This window comes from Cyrtonyx montezumae, unplaced genomic scaffold (assembly GCF_038088225.1).
Source record: "Cyrtonyx montezumae isolate F1298 unplaced genomic scaffold, pur_monq_1.0 scaffold_10, whole genome shotgun sequence".
In the NCBI taxonomy this organism is placed as follows: domain Eukaryota; kingdom Metazoa; phylum Chordata; class Aves; order Galliformes; family Odontophoridae; genus Cyrtonyx; species Cyrtonyx montezumae.
Window position 1 is genome coordinate 18,234,817 of NW_027071826.1, and position 19,579 is coordinate 18,254,395.

The 19,579-nt window shown below is 38.2% G+C and overlaps 1 protein-coding gene across 3 annotated transcripts in view; it reads left to right on the forward strand.

Annotated features, from left to right (window-relative positions):
- Positions 1–11,794: 11,794 nt before the first annotated feature.
- SEL1L (SEL1L adaptor subunit of SYVN1 ubiquitin ligase) overlaps positions 11,795–19,579 on the forward strand; it is a 28,409-nt gene continuing 20,624 nt past the window's right edge. For all 3 annotated transcript variants that reach the window (XR_010623134.1, XM_065752021.1, XM_065752032.1), the window contains exons 1-3: positions 11,795–11,924; positions 17,311–17,348; positions 17,708–17,930. Coding sequence is in view for 2 of the 3 variants with exons in the window: in XM_065752021.1 (XP_065608093.1) it covers positions 11,846–11,924; positions 17,311–17,348; positions 17,708–17,930 (340 nt within the window). In the remaining variant the exon portion in view is untranslated. The remainder of the gene's footprint in view (positions 11,925–17,310; positions 17,349–17,707; positions 17,931–19,579) is intronic.

The following is a 19,579-nucleotide window of genomic DNA, read 5'->3' on the forward strand; positions in this document are numbered from 1 at the left end:
TACTCTAAGCACCTTAACATGAATACATCACGATGAATGCATTTGTGCAAGCATGGTTTGTCAGTCATGTATAATAGTGTATTTTATGAGCTACCCAAAAATCCACTGCAAAATAATCTTGCATCATTGTCCAGAAAGGGCTTCTTGGATTATACCAGCAAAAACAATATCTTTTCAAAGTAAACCACCCCTGTGTTCCTCAGGAACATTTGGCACCAGGTTCAGAATCCCATCGTTGTGTCTGCATTACAGAAGAATCTATATTTTAAAAACCAAATTTTTCAGCAGTTCCACAATACAATTTTAAGTATCCCAATGGACAAATCTTGCTATCTCTTCGGGAAGCTATTCAATAGTCTAACACATTTCACCATCCACTTAGGATTCAGCACTCTGCAGATAAAATTTTGCTTAGCTTATGAACAAGTGTATAATTCTCCAGACACTTCACAGTAACCTTAATAAATTTTCTTGATCCTCTTCCGAGAAATTAATCACTTGATCTCTTAAGATTACACGACTGTGTTATCATTTAAATATAACTTATGCAAGTGTAATAAGCACATATGAAAAGATCCAAATTAAGAGCTATTTTTTCTTCAATTGTTGCTTGGTCTTTAGCAACATTTTTATTGGTCCTGATTCAGCAAAGCATACAAGAGCACGTTCTTCCTCAAGTTTATACCAATGAACCACTAAAATAATCATGCTGCATGTTTTTCATTCAAGTATTTCAATACACAGGCAAGATTACTACAAATAATTGATGCACTGACCTATTTCAAACAAATATGAGCCACATCTATCCAAATACCTCAGATATTTGCTGACAACTAGACAGAACAGATTACTTACACAATGCAGATTTTAGATATTTGTAATCCTCTGTTCAAATTCAGAAGTATAGATGACAATGACTAGAGATACATAAATACTAACTCCCCTTGTGGCCCACGAGCTATGGTCTACAAGAACAATCTTTACATAGCCCTTGTCTTCTGATCACTCAAGCATTCCCATTCACACAACCATGTAACTGTGCTGTGACAGTGCAGAGTGACTGCTTCAGGAGTATATAGCAATGACACTTATTTTCAGAAAATCATTCTTGTCATGGGCTTATGAGTAGCCTGTGAAATTTTCCTATCCAATATAAATAAATAAATAAGCTCCTACATTAACTGGGATTACTAAAGAAGAGGATAAAGTGTTTCGGTTTTTTTCCTTTTTTTTCTGGATATAACTCTTAGAAAACTGATACATTTTTATTTATGCTAAAAAGAAAAAAGCATGATTGCTGTCACGTGCAAGTAGCTTTACACAAACTTAGAGAAGGAAAAAAAATCATAAGTAAAGCCCATTCTTATATTTACCAAGAGGAGAAAGATGCATGCTAGTATTAAACTTGATAACACAGGAATGGAAGTGAGGCATCAGTATAGAATCAGACCATTCTATTTGACAAGGCATTGAACACTTATATGAGATCACTTACTAGAGGAGATAGGAGAATGATTCATAATAAACAACTCAGTCCATGGATGTAATTCTTTCAACATTCAAACTGCCCAAAAAGATCATGCCAGTTTTACAGATGTTTGTTATTTACAGTTATCCTGACAAGTATTTCTCTTTAATCCACACCAGTTCAAGTGCTGGCTTAAGCACCCAAAATTCACAATGATAACTAATGGTAAGACAAGTCAGCTGGTGGTGCTGCTACTGCTTGACTGCAGAAGCTAATCTTTCTGCAGAACTACAAACTTCTGCAAATACTGCCATGAGATGCATGGTTCTGAGATTATTTCCATCAATCCTTTGCACAAAAAGAACTGTTCTTTCTGTATACTTCACAAGCGATATGAACTTGTCACCATAGGATTTTACTGGGGGAGGGCATTGCATGTTTTATGTGTTTTTTTTTTGTTGTTGTTGTTTATATTTGTTACTTATTTATCCAGCTTTCCTTTAAAGCACAGGAGAAAAGTGGCAGTGGTAGAAGAACTTAGGACAAAAAGGACTGCTTCTGCCTCCTATCTGCTTCGTCTCTTCCCTCTATTCTTTGAGATTCAATTATTCTTTTGCTAAAATAGTATCACAAAAGCTTAATCCAGGCATGATTCAGGTAATTTGATGTATATTCACTATAGTTCACATGAATACACCATTCTATTTATATAAAGCTGCAGCTTAGAAGGATTTATGTTATGCTTCAAAAAAGAATTGTTACTGAGTTCATGTTTCAGGATTTTACAAAATTAACTACAAAAAAGTCCTAGAAATACTGAAACTGATATTTTTTTTCAGTCCTCTATAGTCAGGTTCACTGATCCCCTCTGGAAACAACGAGTAATTAAAGAGCTTGGCACTTTTTCCTAGAACCTCAAAATTATGCCAAATCAACACAATTGCCTTTTCCAAAAGCAGACTGCAAAATTCATGAAAGAAAATTGTTTGTTGTGAAAGACATCCTGTTCGTTGTCAGTGGAGAAAAATCACGCACAGCTATTGAAAATAGATGAAATAAGTTTCCTAAGACTCTTCTTCCAAATGTTGAATTTTTGGCCTATGGCAGTTACACAAAAGACCAGAAAGTTGCAGGTTTTCAAAGTTCTGACAAAAATAACTCCACTTGGTTTCAATACTGATGTTGTGGTAAACTATCGGATGCACTGGGAGGTGAGCAAAGACCAGCTTAGTCCATCAGGAAATAGCAAACATATATACCTACTTTATGCTTCATGCTGCTGCACTAGCATAATGGCTCTACCAGAGTCAGCTAGCTGGGAGATCTGCTAGACATACCTTGGTCTTCATGTATTCTAATAAAGTCACACCATCACTGCTAAAGTTCAAGGCACTTCTCTGTCAGACTAACAGGTTAATGAAGAAGCTGTGCATAGGTGATACAAAATGCTCTGGATATTCTTCTTAGTAAGACAAATGTTGAAATTCTGCAGATTAAAAAAGAATTTTCTGACATTTCTGTGCTTGTAATTTTCTCAGCTAACTGAAAAAAGATACCTTTTTGTGTCTTATTCCGTCAGAAAGTGGTAATGATTGCCTATTTTAGCAGGGAGGAGGGGACCATTATCTCAGATTTACTCTTTCTACATTTTTCCCCACACCTACAACATATTTGTGCAATTACATTTTCTAATTCTGTCACAAAGCACTCATTCTTATCAACACGTTGACAGCTAATGTGCCCTCCCCAACTTTCAGTTTGTTAACTAAAAAGATCTAATATAAGATACATTTATATGCATTGCATATTACTTATATATATCTCATTTGGTATGATTTAATGGAAAATAATTGCCAGAAAGAAATGAATAAAACTAATGGCTGAAGGTAATAAAAAAATAGCGATGGAAATTCTCTTCATGTTCTAAACATCCAGTTTAGCAGTATTTTTGGATCAGAGCTATCTATAAATAAAGCAACACCAGTAAGCAACCTTAAATTCAGACTCAGATGAGGAACAGCACCCATGCAAGCCATTATCACTAGATTTATTTATTGACATAAGCCACATTTCTGATTACATGGAAAATAAAGACGGGGCGATTGGTGGTAATCAGCATGGTTTTACCAAGGGTAAGTCATGCCTGACAAAATAAGTGTTTTTTTATGATGAAGTTAAAGAATCAGTGGATAAAGGAAGTGCAACTGTCATGATTTACCTGGATTTGTGCAAAGCATTTGATGCTGTCCCACATGACATCCTTGTGGAAAAAGATTGATTTGATGGATGGGCCACTCGCTGGATAAGGAATTGTCTGGATGGTCAACGACTCAGTGTCCAACCAGACACCAAGCTGAGCGTGCAGTTGACATTAGAGTGAAGGGATGTTATCCAGAGCGACCTAGACAAGCTTGAGATTCCTTTAACCCTATTTGAACGCTTGTAAAGCCGTTACCAAAACATTCCCGCCTCAGGCATTATCTACTCTGCAGACGCAGACAGGAACCTCAAAGCTAATGCCGCAGCACCATCTAGTGAGTGACAACTGCTTTCAACTACTCTTAACGGGGAAAAATGACAACACATTCCTAGCAAGTAGGCATGCCATGTCGTAGCTCCAGTGGATGGCAATAAATATATGCTAGAGATAAAAATAACGGAAAGTGCCTTCAAGTTGCATTTGAGGTGGTGTAGCTTTTAGAAGTTTTGTGTTACCTGAAATTGGGTATTTTATGTTAAGAAAAATTGAAGAATTTAGAGCTAAAACTCTGCAATTCAGTACAAATCTAATTTACAGCTCAATAAAGTTTATTTAAATTGCTAAGATCCTACTTCAATATTTAGTATATGCACTGCTAAGAAAAGCCCAATTACTAATCTTGTGGTGATACACAGCAGAAGCAACAGTAAAGGCAGTTTCCTGCTCAAGTGAAAATTCCTCTTAAACTTTGAGCCTCCTCCTATACAACAAATGTATTCAGTTCATAGTGAGCATATTAGTGTTCATAACGTGAACACTGAGTTCCATCAGAATGGTTTTATGCACTGTGGGATATTGAACTTCACAGACAAAAACCAAAATCACAACCAAAGTAAACCGATCCCCAGCTCAACTATCCTGAGAGATTACTATCTAGCCAAAAATCCCTAATACTTTGAACATTTAAAACTCACAGTCACAGAGGGGAAAAAGGAGTGCAAAATTTATTCCAACTTATTTCCCCACCATCTCTTATAAGCACAGCAACACTGTTGTTTTTTTCCTAAAATAAATAAATAAATAAAGAAAAAAACAGCCACTTCTGAACAAAAACCCACGTAACTGTAATAGAATGACCCCACTATAGGTCATGTTTACATGCGTAAATGCAAGGAGACCAGCAGAAACAAGATGATGTTACAAAAAAAAGGAAAATGAATGCTCACCTGTCTCTAGGCTTGCAGGAAAGGAGCTCCAAAAGGATGGATCTCCAACAAGAGAGCCTTCCTCTGCCCTTAAATGAGGTCTAAGAAGGGCCACCCCTTCCACTCACACAAGTGAAATGCCTTCACCTGTGCTCCCAGGGCTGACTAGGTCTTTCCTTCAGGTGCTCAATCAGTAGTCCAGGCTGTGACACAGCAGTTCCCATACAACATGGTTGAACATAGTGTTGTAACAGAAGAGTTTGGTATCCACCAGACCTCAGCTAGCTGTGATTTGTTTTAGGAGAGACTATATCATATTAGGTGGTAACTGAGCAACTTGGAACATGTAAGATAGAACGTACAAGATGAGACAGATTCTTTAGCATTATTCTGTTCTGATCAGATATAACATATTCACTACAGAAACAGTTATCTAAAGAGGACAGGCAACATGTACACATTAATATTTTCCAATCATTTTCTTGATAGAGTGACACTAGAGAGAATCTCCAGTAAGCAAAAGAACCTGTGTACTGTTTGTCTTTTTCAGACACAAATGGAAGTCCATTAAGTGAATAAAATAATCTTTCTGTACTTCATCCCATAGAATGGTATTTCTTTCCCTGAGCTATGAAAGCAATTTGTGGGGTAAATGCAGGACACTTAGCTTTAGTTAACACTTTCTAGAATGATCACTTCATATAACAAGACCGCATTGATATCAAGATGTAGGAGAAACAGTAGATAACTTAGAATATGAAAAAAATATCCCTGCAGATTGCTGTGGAAACCATGAGGATGTTTTCCTGATTAAACCTTGAAGGAACTAACAGTTGCAAAGAATTGTTACTGGTGACAGAGGAAGATTAATTCCACTTCCCCCAGTTAATTATTATTTCCAGTTAGGATCACAATACATCTTCTATATGTATAGGAAGGACATCATTATTACCTAGTATTAGTAGCCGGGCACCTTTTATTGACAAAAAAATAAAATAAAATCCAGAGAACATGGCACAGAATTTCCTGCCACTTTTTCACCAAAAGTTCAGATTCACAATTCCAGCTCATTCTTAAATATGAGAATCTGAAGACATAATTGCATGTCATAAGTCTGCAGCTGCTGGAGTTTTTTGATAGCAGTTGCATCCTGATTTGTTTTTTCTGTAGCTCCTAACCACAGCAGCTGTATAGCCAGTCTTGAAAATACTATGAATCATTCCACAGGACCAAAAAAATAAAAAATAAAAGTAGTAATGACACCACAATTAAGTTTTTACAGTATCATTATTTTAAGCTGTGGTTGTGCATTTACTGTAGGTTATCTCACCAAAATCCAATGAGCATTTCATACAGGATCTGCAAAAAAAATAATGTGTATCTATACTCCGATTAATTGAAAAAGTAAAGCATACATACCCAGCTTTGGTAGTGTTGGGTTTGTTAAAAAAAACAATACGCCATCTACTGCAATTTGAAATTGAGGCTTTGCACCTGTGTCACTGCCCACAGAACAGATTAGCACCCTGATTTTTCTTTTCAAAAAGTTAAAAGTAAAGCTTGTTTACTTCTTCAGCTTTTCTGTCCAGGAGACAGTTACAACACTGATCTCAGTTTTCATCTTCACAGTTACTGAAGCTCTGCCCATGCAACTGTATACCTCAAGAAACTTACCAAGTCAAAGACAAATATTTACTGAGAAACACAGCTGTTACAGCACTGAATATAAACAAACTTTCAGCCCATTACCTCTAACCTCACCTGATGTTTTATTAAGATATTTTACTGGTTTTATCTGTTGCTTCTAAGAACAGCATAGAATTAGTGGTGTGAAAAACAGTAATGCCAAAATATTGATCCATTTCAGTGTTGAAGTCACCAATGACAAGCTTTTGTTTTAGTTAAATCACACTAAACTTTCAGGTTTCAAGGAAACCATATAAGGGGAATAAATACATTAGATATAGTTACCAGATTCCAAATTCCTTCCTCATTCCAATCCATCAATTTTTCTGCTTCTACTGCTTGCACATTGTAGACGTACCACTCAACTACAGATAGTTCACCTTATAACTAGCTGAAATAATCATGGAAAGACTCCCTTTTCTTGTCTTTGTAAAGCGGACTTAAAGTTTGTGCATTCTTACTGCATGCTCTAAGATGAACTACCTAGCCTGTTTTCAGACCCTGATTTACCACTAACCCCTGGATCCTGCAAGAAACTAAAAGCAAGTAAAGAACTTTAAGAATAGGACTGAGCTGCCTTAACTTCCTAATTTGACATACATAACTTGAATTCCATATATCCCTATTTATTTGGATCAATTTGTCTGGCTTTATAGCATTGCAATCTTTACTTGTCAAGAAAAATATAAGTTAGAGAAACTAATACACTGAGAGCATAAGAACATGACAAGAACTGTACAAGTTCACTTAGGTCAACATCCTGTCCTCAGCAATGGCTTGCAGAAAAGAAGTTTAAGGAATAAAATACTAGAAGGAAAGTTTCCTTTGGTCCCTGAAAGTTTTCTAGAACCATATAAATGGGGACAATTGATGGAATAGACCATACACATTATCAAGTTAAATAGTCAACCACAGACATGTTCTTTATAATTTTTTACGTACCTTGTCATAAGAACATACAGAAGAATTTTCTATTAAACTTCATTCCACTCTGTGTGAAATAGATACCCCCTCCTCTACTTTCAAATCATCATTTCTTTGCGTGCCTGCTGAGTTGTTGTGCTAGAAACAGTGAGTAACCATTCCCTATACTTCTTGCTACTTGTAATTTCATAAATCTTTACAAGATTTTTTTTTCAATAGCCTCTTTTCTGAGACAAAAGTCTCCAGTCCTCACAATGAAGTTATTGTATCTTTTTGAACATCCTGAAATCCTTTGCATCTTGCATAATAAATGTAATTAAACTCTTTCCAAGATACGGTGAATAGAGCTCTGCAAAGACTTATTTAGCCTTCTTTTTTTCCCCAAAAAATCTAATGGGAGAGAAAGAAGTATGCAAAACTTACTCTAGTCTCAGCAGCATGCAGTGAGAATTACATCGCTTAAGTTTATATCAGACTATATAAATTGATGAATATATAATCAGTGTAAAAATCAACAACAGAACACACACTATAGGGTGAAATCTTCAAACTGTTTGCAGAAATCTCTCACTTTATAGCTTACACTTGCAATTACAAATAAACTATAAACAGGGCAGCTAAACCATTAGAGAAAACACTCTTAACAACAACAGATGTTTAAAATAAAACAGGCTTTATACTCTTCCATTATAATTTTTTTAGATGTCTGATCACTGTTCCTCACAGACAGCAGTCCCACTTTCCTTCAAGTCTCAGATGTTTGATCACAGAAATGCCTGTTAAATGGCTTTTAACAAATGGAACATTGATTTTCACAGCCCAAGCAGAGATTAAAAAAAAAAAAAAAAAGCATAATGCTCTGTCAGTGATGATTTTATTCCCATGCTCCCTACCATGTGTTTTTTTTTCCACAAGATTCATGTCTGAATACTGTATGCAGGATAGTTTGTTAGTGCACTGGGGTCTAACACAAGAGAAAGGCAACCCACCTCATAAAGGATAATCTCAGTGTGAATCAGCATGCCAATATCATTTGGTGACTAGGTAAGAGCAGTACACTTTGCTGAAAGCAGTGAAATATGACTGCACACCTAGCCAGCAATAAATAAAAAATTTAACTTAACCTTCTTCAAAGGTCAGTGGCCCATTTTGCCCAATAAGCATAAGTCTAGTTACAGCATTTCACTCCTGACAGTGACAGAGCCTACAGCAGAACAACAGCGTTATCCTGCAATGGGGATGTTTGTCTTCAAAACCCTTCCCAGTATTACTTAACAAAATATGCACTGCCACTCCATTCCAAGAAATGTAGCCCAACTCACATACCTCAGTCCTAACCTCCTCCAAGTTTCACTTTTACAGCTTAACTTAGTTCTCTGCTGATGTACTTTATATAACCTTGAGTGGGCTGACATTTAATCTGAATATTGATTTCTTAACTCTGTCAAATCTTTCACTATTTTAAATGCTGGCAAGTTAGTTCTACATGCATTTCTAAATACATACAGCTGATCAGGCTTGATCATTTCTCATCCCCAAACAACCTCAGAAAAAAACAACACGTCCTCCAACTATGTTCCTTACTTGCAGCATTTTTCTGAATAAATTACACCCTGTGTAAGTGCTAGGATTATTTATAATTGATAGTTTAAACCCTGTGATTCCTTTATGTTCTTCCAACTGAATGACTCCATTTTTCTAAGTAAAGAACACTGAACAATAAAGAATCATATTTACAAACTAACAATGAAAATGTCAAATGAGAGCACTGCTGGAATACTTCTGTAAACACAAACTAGACACTCATGAATTCACAAAATCCTAAGGGATAGCCAATAAAACCAAACAACATTCTCAAATACGCACTTCTCTTCATCTGGTTTTATCTTTTCCCTATATCTGGGGATATTTCCACAGATAATAGACAACACTATTTCCATAATAAATACCCTGAGTACACCTTTGCTTTCTCACCGTCTAATCAGAGCTCCACCTTTGGTCCTGAGCCTGTAGTCAGCACAGAAAGTTTCAAGCATGGGACACTCAAGCTGGAAAGGAAAACAAAGTCCATGTTCCTCTTGCCCCTAGGACCCATCCCCATGCCACATTAATGATCTTCTCCTACCTTTATCTTGATCGATTTCAGTATCTTTGAGCTCTTCTTAAAGTAATTCAGGTTACTCTAGAGATGGCCATTAATACAACAGATTCTGTTGTATTCATGTACAGGAAAGCACAACATATATAATATTTTTATGCTGCAGAGTTTTAATAGGAAGTTGGATATGTTGCTGCAATAAATTACTTAATTCGAAATTTTTCCTTTCCCCCAACATCTGCACAAGTTTTAAGTCATCTAAAAGTCATTTAAAAGATACTTTAATATATTGAATTCACACAGAAGTACAGAAACAACTGTTATTTTCAGTTACAGATTCTTAACCACAACACTCTTTTCTTCTAAAAACGAAAAAAAAGTTGTTTTCTTATTTTGTTTAGTAAATTAGTACTATATTGCCTCATTTCTTCAAAAATTAAAACACTTTTAAAAGTAGAAATACTATGCTTTCACCAAACCTGACAAAGATTGGCCTGATGTCACAATACTTCCAGTCTCTTTAGAGCAAGCAGGTGTTCATTGTACTGTGTTTGTTGTGCATTGTCATCTAAAGGCGGGACCATGAGCACAACGTCAATTGGGTTGGCTTTGTAAAGCAATTATTTTTAGTGGAAGCACACCATCTGCATTCCTGGAAGGTTGCTATGCTAGGTGTAGGGATGCGGCTCTTGGCACTATTCAGAGACGTAAGAAATCCATACAAATAACTCATGCCCCTGGGTCTGTAACGTTACAGCCCTGATAAGAATGTAATAATCAGTTTTCATCATTAAAACCTATAGGAAATTCCTCCGAAGCTAAGTGGAGCTCGTCCCCTGAGAAAATAACCAGTAGGAAAAGAAGCAACTGATAACAGTAACTCAGTAGCAGAGTTAAAACTAGAATCAACACACACACACACCAAAAAAGTATGATTCCAGAATCTTAATCATACAACACTATCTTTCTCATTCTAAGAGTACAATGAGTGTAAGAGTTCCTGGTTAATAAAAATTAAGTGTTACTTAGCGTAACAGAAATAACAAGCAACAAGAAAAACAATAAAGCAAATAAAAGCACGAACATTAATGAGTAGGTATTAACTAAGACAATAACAAAGATGAGAAGCCCCGAAGGGATCTGGACAACCTAGATAAATGGTGCACACCCGATTGAATGGCACTGAACCAAGTTAAGCACCTGGTGCTGCATTTGGGACAGAATAATCCTATGCAGGATAGCTACAAAGTTGCCTAGCAAAAAAAGGACCTGCAGATGCTACTCAGTAGCTGGTTGAATGTGATCCAGCAGCACGCCCAGGTCAATGCCCTTCTTACCTCAACATATTTCTTCCCTCACTCTTCCACTGCCACGAACCCCACGCACGCGTCATGAAGTGCAGTATAACTCAGAAGTGAAGTGAACTCAGAAGTGAACTCAGAAGACTTCGCCTATCCAAGGCCCCCTCAGGCGTGTACCATTGCACGCCTGTGAGCACAGCCACCACTCCCAAGCTCTGCGGCTCCGAACCCGCACACCTGTACCCTCACAGGCGGTTCCCGCCACGTGCGCGCACTCGCGCTCCTCTGCCTGCCCGGGCGGGGCGCTACAGGGCGGGGCAGCCGGGATGCTTTTGCTGCTGAGAGCGCGCTCGCGAGCGACAGTGGTGATCCGTGAGCGTAACGGGACTGAGATCGGGAGTCACTAAAAGGCACGGAGCGCCCTCGTGAAAGCTCGTGTAATACAATAGCAGCAATCTGTGGTTGCGGCACGGCTTGGTTTCGCGCACGCTGATGGCTGCTGAGCGCCAGCACCAGCTGTGGAGCGGCACGCGCTCCCCCAACACTCGCTCCTCGCGGGGCACTGTGGGTAATGTAGTCCCCGCCCCAGCGGGGCACCCCTGCTAGTGACGACGCGAAGCGCCCGCTGCGAGGCACTGTGGTCCTTGTAGGAGCGGGGCCGTGACCAATCGAAGGCGGCACTTGGGCGGGGCGCTCTCGCGCGGCCGGGCGCGGCTCAACCATTATTTCCTACTGCAATCCCATTGGCTAGGGGGAGGGCGTGACAGCCCGTCAACGCCTTCTCCGGCCAATCGCTGTGGGCCATGTAGAGGGGAAAGTCGTTTCCGGGCGGCTTGCGTGCGCCGCGTTCACCTTTCAGCCGTCGCTCGTCAGCGCTGAGAGCCGATTGGTGGAGACGGAGTGGTGGGCGGGGCTAAAGAGCCGGGCTCGGGGTCCGGCGGCGGCGCAGCGGAGGCCGGCGGGATGGGGCGGCGGGCGTGCCTGGTTCTGCTGCTGCTGCTGTGCGTTGCGGTGTTGAGGGCCGCTGGGATGGAGGCAGCGGGTGAGTGTGGGGCTGCTGCCTCTCCGCGTTGCGCTCCGCCGGGCCCTGCGCGGCATCGTACCCAGGGGGGCGTGTTGGGGCTGCCGGGCGGGCTCTGAGGTTTGGGGGAGCCGGGAGCTCTCGGTGGGTAACGTGGGGGCTGCTTCAGCCTCGGTAAGGTGGTGTGGGGACCGGGCTCCTGGCCGCTAGTTGGCCGTGGGGTTGGGCCGGGTTGGGGCAGGCCTTCAGCGGCCTGACTGCTCCCCTGGGGTCCTTTGAGGGCTGAAGGGTTAGTGCCTCACGCGTTTTGGTTCGTTCTAGGAGCGCAGCAGGAGCCTGTTGTATGCAGCTTGGTGTGTTTCAATTTAATACACAACTCTTTTCTCTCCTCATGATGGCTTCTTAGCCAGTACGCTGTCAGTGGTGATGTTGGTGTTACCAGGTGGACTTTCTTTCACAGATACATACACAGTGCTTCTGGGGCCTGCACTGCGTCACCTTCTGCTGTTTCTGCTGTGACGCTGCTTGGGTTTGTGTGTCTTGTGTTTGTTGTCATCCTTCCCTTCCCGGGTTCCTGCCGTCCTTCCCTTCCCGGGTTCCTGCCTTCCACTCTCTTTGCACCGAAGGAGCACAGAACAAACGTGCAGTGCCTTTATTGATAGAGTCCTCAAAGTCTGTGAGAGCTCCTTGAATGTACAGCTTTATCCAGTGCTACTGAGGGTGTACTTTTGAACTAATATCTCAAGAAAGTTAACTTTTACCATTTCTCTAGAGATAAGTTAATTAGTCTGGGATTTATTTTGGTAAGTATTGTAGGACCTTAGACTTCAGTTCCGTTGTTAGAGTTCAGACTGAATGTAAAGCATAGTTATATATATCGTTATATATATAGTTATATATAGTTTTAGCCAGAGAGGGGATGTACCAAGACAGTCTGAATGCTGTGATCTCATTGATATAAAAGATAAAGTTGAGATGAGATAATCCACGTACAGAAGAGATGGTTCATCTAATGTGAAAGTTCTGTCAAAATTAGGGGCTGTTTAATGGCACCACTGTGGTAGCATGCAGAATGTAGGTCTTTTGACTAGACTGCTTTTCCACCACCCTATAGCTCTATATAGTTTGTGAATACGAGGTTCTCATAGCGCAAATCAACCTCAAAAACTGTGTATTTAGAGTCAGTTGGACTAATATGTATATCTAGTAGGCCCAAGACAAAACGTGGTACAGTGCCTGACAGTTTAGATGCTGTTGCCAAACTTAAATTATATAACATGACAAAAATTTTCATTTATATCCTGAATTAGTTAGAAAATGAAATTAGAGTATAACAGAAAAAAAAATCTGGCTTGCTCCTACTTCAGAAAAAAGAAGGAAGAGGAAGTCGTCATCACTTAACAGGTGTTTTGCTTTCCTACATTAACAGTAAGTCTTCATCTAGTAGAATCTGTTACGTCTTCCTATTGTGTTCACATGTTGTGTAGCCATGTATTTAAATCCAGACTGTACTCATAATCTGCTTAAAGCAATTTCCTGAAGATTTCTTGCAAGAAAACTCAGCTAGAGAAAGGGGTGCTACTTAATCTGTCTTAATATTACATCTTTAATAATGAAGAAATTTGAGGTTGGGTTTAGGGGAAGAATACTAAGGATTCAATGGGGCATGGGCAAGAGCAGCTAAGAATGGTAGTTGCTTCCTTTCCAATGGAAGGTGGTGATATGCTGCAGCTGCTTGTAGCAGCTGTGGCCTTCTGCTGCTTTTGCTTCATTAAGAGTGATTGGGGGGAAAATAAACTTACTTCTTTCTGTCTAAGGATATTACTTGATTCTAGATATTTTCCCTTGCTCACAGGATTAAAGAAATTCCTTTTCTTTGCCTGAAGATAGGGAACAATTCTTGTTCTGGCTATCCTGTTACTTTTTTGGCTAGCATTAGTGATAGGCAGAGCTTTTTTTTGGACTGGCATTGTTTTACTAACTGTTGGGACAGATGAGTACAGGTATATATTTGTATTTTTTCTCATATAAGTCAGTTTAATGCTTTCCCTGACCCTCTTGTTTGTTTGTTTTTTTGTTTGTTTGTTTGCCTAACTGGAAGACATTCCTAAGCTTGTAGCCTTACTGAGAGCCTCAATTTCTACAGAGGGGCTATGATCAGCTAGCAGCAATTGTGAGGATTCTGGAAAAGATATTTGTATTCACTGTGAGAGTTGACCTATATATTAATCTTGTACTTGCCCTAGAATGAGGGCACAACAAAGACTCTAACTGGGAACAATTCACTTAAATAATTTGAAGGGATAATTCAAAACTAGTCTTGCTGAATAGATGCTGCTTAAGGATTTTGCTTAATTCATTGAAGTTTTTTGAGGTTCATGCAATAGGAATAGCATGTATGCTGAACAGGTTCTGGTGGCCATTTATTTTCTGAATTCAACAGCTGAAAATTTTGTATAGAAATACAGAGCTTTTTTAGTTGGAAGGGAACTTTAAAGGTCATCTAGTACAGCTCCCCCAGGGATATCTAGGTACCCTGGAGGCACCTACAGCTAGATCAGGTAGCTAGGAGTCCCCTGTCCAGTCTGATTTTGAATATCTCCAAGGGTGGAGCATATACCACCTCTCTGGGCATCCTGTTCCTGTGCTTAACTACCTTTTTTATTAAAAAAAAAAATTACATTAAAATAAATAAATAAAATTCTTATGCCCAGTCTAAATCCCTTGAATCATTCCTGTGGCCCTTCTCTGGATGTGCTCCTACAGGTCCAAATTTGATAAGGAGCAGTTGTGGGTAGTTTTATCTTAAGGTTTCCTTTGTTCCTACAAAATTGGGATAAACAGGGCTTGCATTCTGTTTCATCATCTAACTAGTCACTGGCACAAGAAGTATGTTGAAAGAAGTAAAAATACAGAACAGAGGTCATTAAACTTCTTTTGATTGTGCATATTAAAAAGGATATCCACATTCAATGCTTAAATTAGATATACATGTCCTACTCTGTTAATACATTATATACACAAAACAGAAATGAAGGAAATGAAAAAGACTAAGTAAATGCTATCTTGTTTTGATTGTTTGAAACTTGAAAAGTGAAGCAAAAATTGTGAGGGAACCAACTATTAGTGATGAGGTAGGATATTTGTCAAAACTTTGGGAGATTGCCTATAGCTTCCAATTACTGATTTTTGATTTATTTCCCAAAGGTGAGTAAGCATTCTAAAGTTAAAACAAATAACATTTGTTTTCTTGTAGCAGCAACTCTTTAGCTTTATGTTTAATTTGTTCTTTAATACAGCAAAATGTTGGAACTGCTGGGCTTCTTCAACCTAATGATGTTCTTATCTGAACTGCATTGCATGTTTCCTACTATTTCTACCCCTCTCTCCATTCTACTATCCTGAAAATGGTAATTCTCACAAAATTGATCTAGCACAACAGCTGGAGTACTTCTGTATTTAAATAAGCTAACCAAACACAAGTTTTTAATACTTGAAGAAAAATACACACATGTATTTAAAGCTGATCTTAATTATATATGAAGTGATAGATAATTGAAGCAAGTGTTGAGCTGTATGAAGCATCCTGGAGTCCTGTCTGGGTGTGAGAACGCCCAGCTGCATCTGTAGTACTGCAGGCTTTGTATGAAGCTTGTTGTGGATTTCACCAGCTGCAATTATTTTTGTCTACTCTTTCCTTCTGTTCTTCTTAGTTGTTTTTCATTTGTTTTAAAAATGGTAGGATTAATTTTCCTTTTTTCCCCAGAAGTTGTTTCAAGTGTTCGGCACCCTTGAAAGCAGGCTCAATATAAAAAAGAAAAAAAGTCTATTACTTTTTATTTAGGATTTGTGCATGGAAAACCAAATGAAACTATCAGCTTTAATCTCTGAAGCAGGTGCACAAACATATCGTCTGTGACTTTATTCAGGAGTTGACCCTTGACTAATGAGCTGTTCTTAGGTTAAACTGTGACCTTCCACCAATACTTTCAGAAGTTTACTCAAGTGTTTTTTAGAAGTAGACACTTCAGTGAATAGTGCATGCATGTTAGTCAGGAGTCCTCTGGAAAGAACTTTTATCTAAGTTATCTCTAGTCATGTTATCACTAATTTCTGCAACCTCATCTGCTTGACCGAGAGCCTCAAACAGTTAAAGTAGACTTTCTGCTTTAAACCAATCTTGGAACCAATTGTTCAAGTGCAGGTTTTCAATAACAAAGCTGGCTCCTTCAGAGCAAATTTTAGTGATGCAATAGAAATGAAACAGGGTGATTTACTTTCAGGGAAGAAGAGCAAACATTTAATGAGCTCTAGCTTGTGTTGGTTGCACTCAGATAGCGTTATAAACCCCGAAATCTTAGGGAGTGGTGTGGAATTCTTAAGTGTGGTAGGAGTTAGTGGCATGTTTGATGAGTTGCTTGTTTAGATTTTAAGCTTTTTATTTTGATTTGAATTCTGCACTGGAGAGATGGAAACCTGTAGCATTATCTTTCATTTCACCTAAATGGTGCGGTGTCAAATGCTGCTAACTGAAACAGTCGCATTTCAGCTGTAATAATGTGAGGCTTTTGATTAAGGTGAGTGGTAGTGCAAATAAAGATGTCTGAAGTACAGTGAGTAGCCATTTGAATCAGCTACACAGCTCTGCAAAGCAGTGCTAAAACTGTCATAACAAATTTTTCAGATGATCTGCTCCCTTGTTTTCACCTCCATTTCTTTTGATTTTTAGTGGATCTCTGCCTGATGACCTTTCTTACCTTCTGCTTCTCTTTCCTATCTTTCTAACCAGTTAGCCTATAATAGCCCATTCAGGTGAGGAAGATGACAGTTAAACAAGGCTTACAGCTCTTAGACAATATTTTAAAGCTAAAGTCATTTCTTACAGTTCTGAAGATAAACATCTACATGAAGTTTCAATATGCTGATCAGGCAAAATGAATTGTCACTCTTCTGTCCAAAGTAATGTTTGATTATCGGTGAGATGGTGCTGATATCCCTTTCAAGTTAATACTGAAACTGTTTATCCTAAAACTGATATGGTGATTAAAATCCTTTGGTTACACAAGTTATTTTCACTTTCTGTTCAGCAGCTTAGCTGAACTGGAAGATTTCAGACTGCGTGTTGACATAGAGGATTAATTTTAGTTACAATAATAATAAATCCTGTAGCTTTTCTAATATAGTTGTATTGGTATAATTTAAATATAATATGTGAGACTTTCAATTCCTTCTGACAAGACTTGACATGGTCTACTTTGAAGTGTATTACTTGCATTATTCAACTTTATACACTAGAGTATTTCACAACAGTGGTAAAATACTACAATCCCCAAAAAAATCTTTAGCTGTTCTTCAAAAATAAAATGTTATGGAAAATATTTATAATGACTTTTAACCTCTCTTATAGATGAAGAAGGAAATCAAGATGAACCACTGGAGTCAGAGGTGAGAAGTTCCTAGTCATTTTTTGTTTTTTTTTCCTTGTGTGAGAACAAGGTCTGAAATTCAGAACTATGATTCAGTTCTTGTTTTCAAAAGTTCTGTGGCTCTCTGTTTCATTATCTACTTCTGTGTGATAAAAGAATTAGTGTTCCATATCACTTGAAAAGTGTTCTTTTCATGGAACTAAGAGGGAGTCAGTGAGAGCTGATAAGGTTAGCTACTTTTTAAATGTAGTATACTAATTGGAACCTAGATAAAAAACACGACACCGTATCTTTTAAATGTAATCTTTTTCTCTTTTGTTCCCCAACTTCTGTTCTTTGGTTTCTAGTCTTCTGAATTAAATGTCTGCTTTCTTTCAGGCTTTACCTGCAGAGGACCAAGTAAAAGATCGTTCTACAGGAACTCGGGTGGTAGCAGGTCAGATCTTCCTTGAATCAGGGAAGTCGGACTCTCAGCCTGAGGATGGAGAAAGTTTTCACAGTCAAGAGGAAGTAAAAGAGAATTCTCTGGGAGAGCTGAACTCTCTGGACGTGTCTGACCTATTAAATAAGGATTTGGAAGATGAGGAAATACAGAGTCCAGGTAACTGCTTGCAAAGTTCTAAACAGTGGCAAGATAAAACACTTTCTGCATAACTTTGGAATGTAAATAAACACAAATAGTCATTTTTTTAATCTTATCAGCTAACAAGCATCCTTACTTTTCCAGAATTTAATGGTAATTATTGCCCTTTTGTTTACAAGAAGCTTTCAAATATACGATTTGAAGTTTTAGTGTGTTTTTAGATTCATTTAAGTTTTCCATAAGTCTTATTGCTACCATCTTTTTGAAGAGCTTTTACTGTCAAATCAATAAAGCACTAAAATTCTTCGTATAGGACTCAAGTACACTTACTATACACACACAGTATTGTAAAATTACATCAGTAACACACAGTATGCTGACTATGAGTCTGGAGAATAGGTTGACAAAGAAGGAACCAACCACAATATAAAAACAAGCTTCCTACAGGTGCCTTAGGTAACACTTAAATTGCATGTAAACTTCAGTAAATTTTCAAATACAAATTAAGCCTTGTGTTCATGTGCCTAAATTGCTCAGGAAATTCTAGTTTTTGGGGGATTTTCATTATTTTTACTGACAATAATGAGTTTGATTATTTTTTACTTGCATTTTAGTAGTGAATGATACCTATGTGGCACAGTTGTGTAGTCTTTTTATAGCTAAGAATTTTCCTTTTCACTCGTCCATTAAAAATTAAATGTTCAATTTTGCTAAAAAAATAAAAAAGTAGCTACATGGTAATATTTAGTGTCTATTTTCTCAGCTCCTGGTTTGAATACTAAAAGAAAACAAGAATAATGAATAGGGTCTCTATCAGTATACTAACTTTCTGTGTTTTCTAATATACCTTCCTTCTTAATGCAGAGCTAGTATATAGTTTGTAGGAAAAAAAGAAATCACTATTGGGATTAAATAGTGCTGTTGAAAGATGTCGTGTAGTAAGGAAAAGTATATTAAAATCTACTAAAAAGTTTTGTGGCACCATCAGTCTCTTTCAAAATAAGATGTCCTACACAACTGTGACTAGATGGCTTACCTTGAATTCTGCTTGCATCTGAGGTTTTTAACTATCCATGTTGAATTACTGAATGTGGTTTAAAAACTGCAAGTTTACACATCCTGTGTGGCCCTTTTGAACTTGTTATGAAATAAATCAGTGGTGTGATAGAAGGATTACTATTCGTATACATAACACAATTCTGAAGAAAAAATGCCTGTATTCTGGGAGGAAAGACTGTTACAGGAGAGCATTCCGCATTTCATAGTGCTTCACTGGCAAGACTTTTGCTTGACACAGGAATCTGCCTCAGATACGTTACATCTCTTGAACGAGCTGTGAGGGACAGGACTGCATTAAGAGACATTAAAGCTTTTCTAAATATAGTTTTACTCATATGCACAGTGATTATGGTGCGTGAGTAAATATTTTTGAACTTTCCACATGTATTTTGCAGGTTACTGAGCAGAGAAAAATTTAATCTTTAGAGTCCTGGATTATTACTGCTAAGGGTTTTCTTTTGAGAAAGAAGTTTATCTGTTCTTTTCCAGTCTTTGCAGAGGAAAAAAGTAGCATTTTTTTGGTCATTTATCATCCTCTCGTGTGATTTGTTAGTACAGACCTTCATCATCAGTTTTCCTCCAACTGCAACAGTCAGTTTATAAGGAGC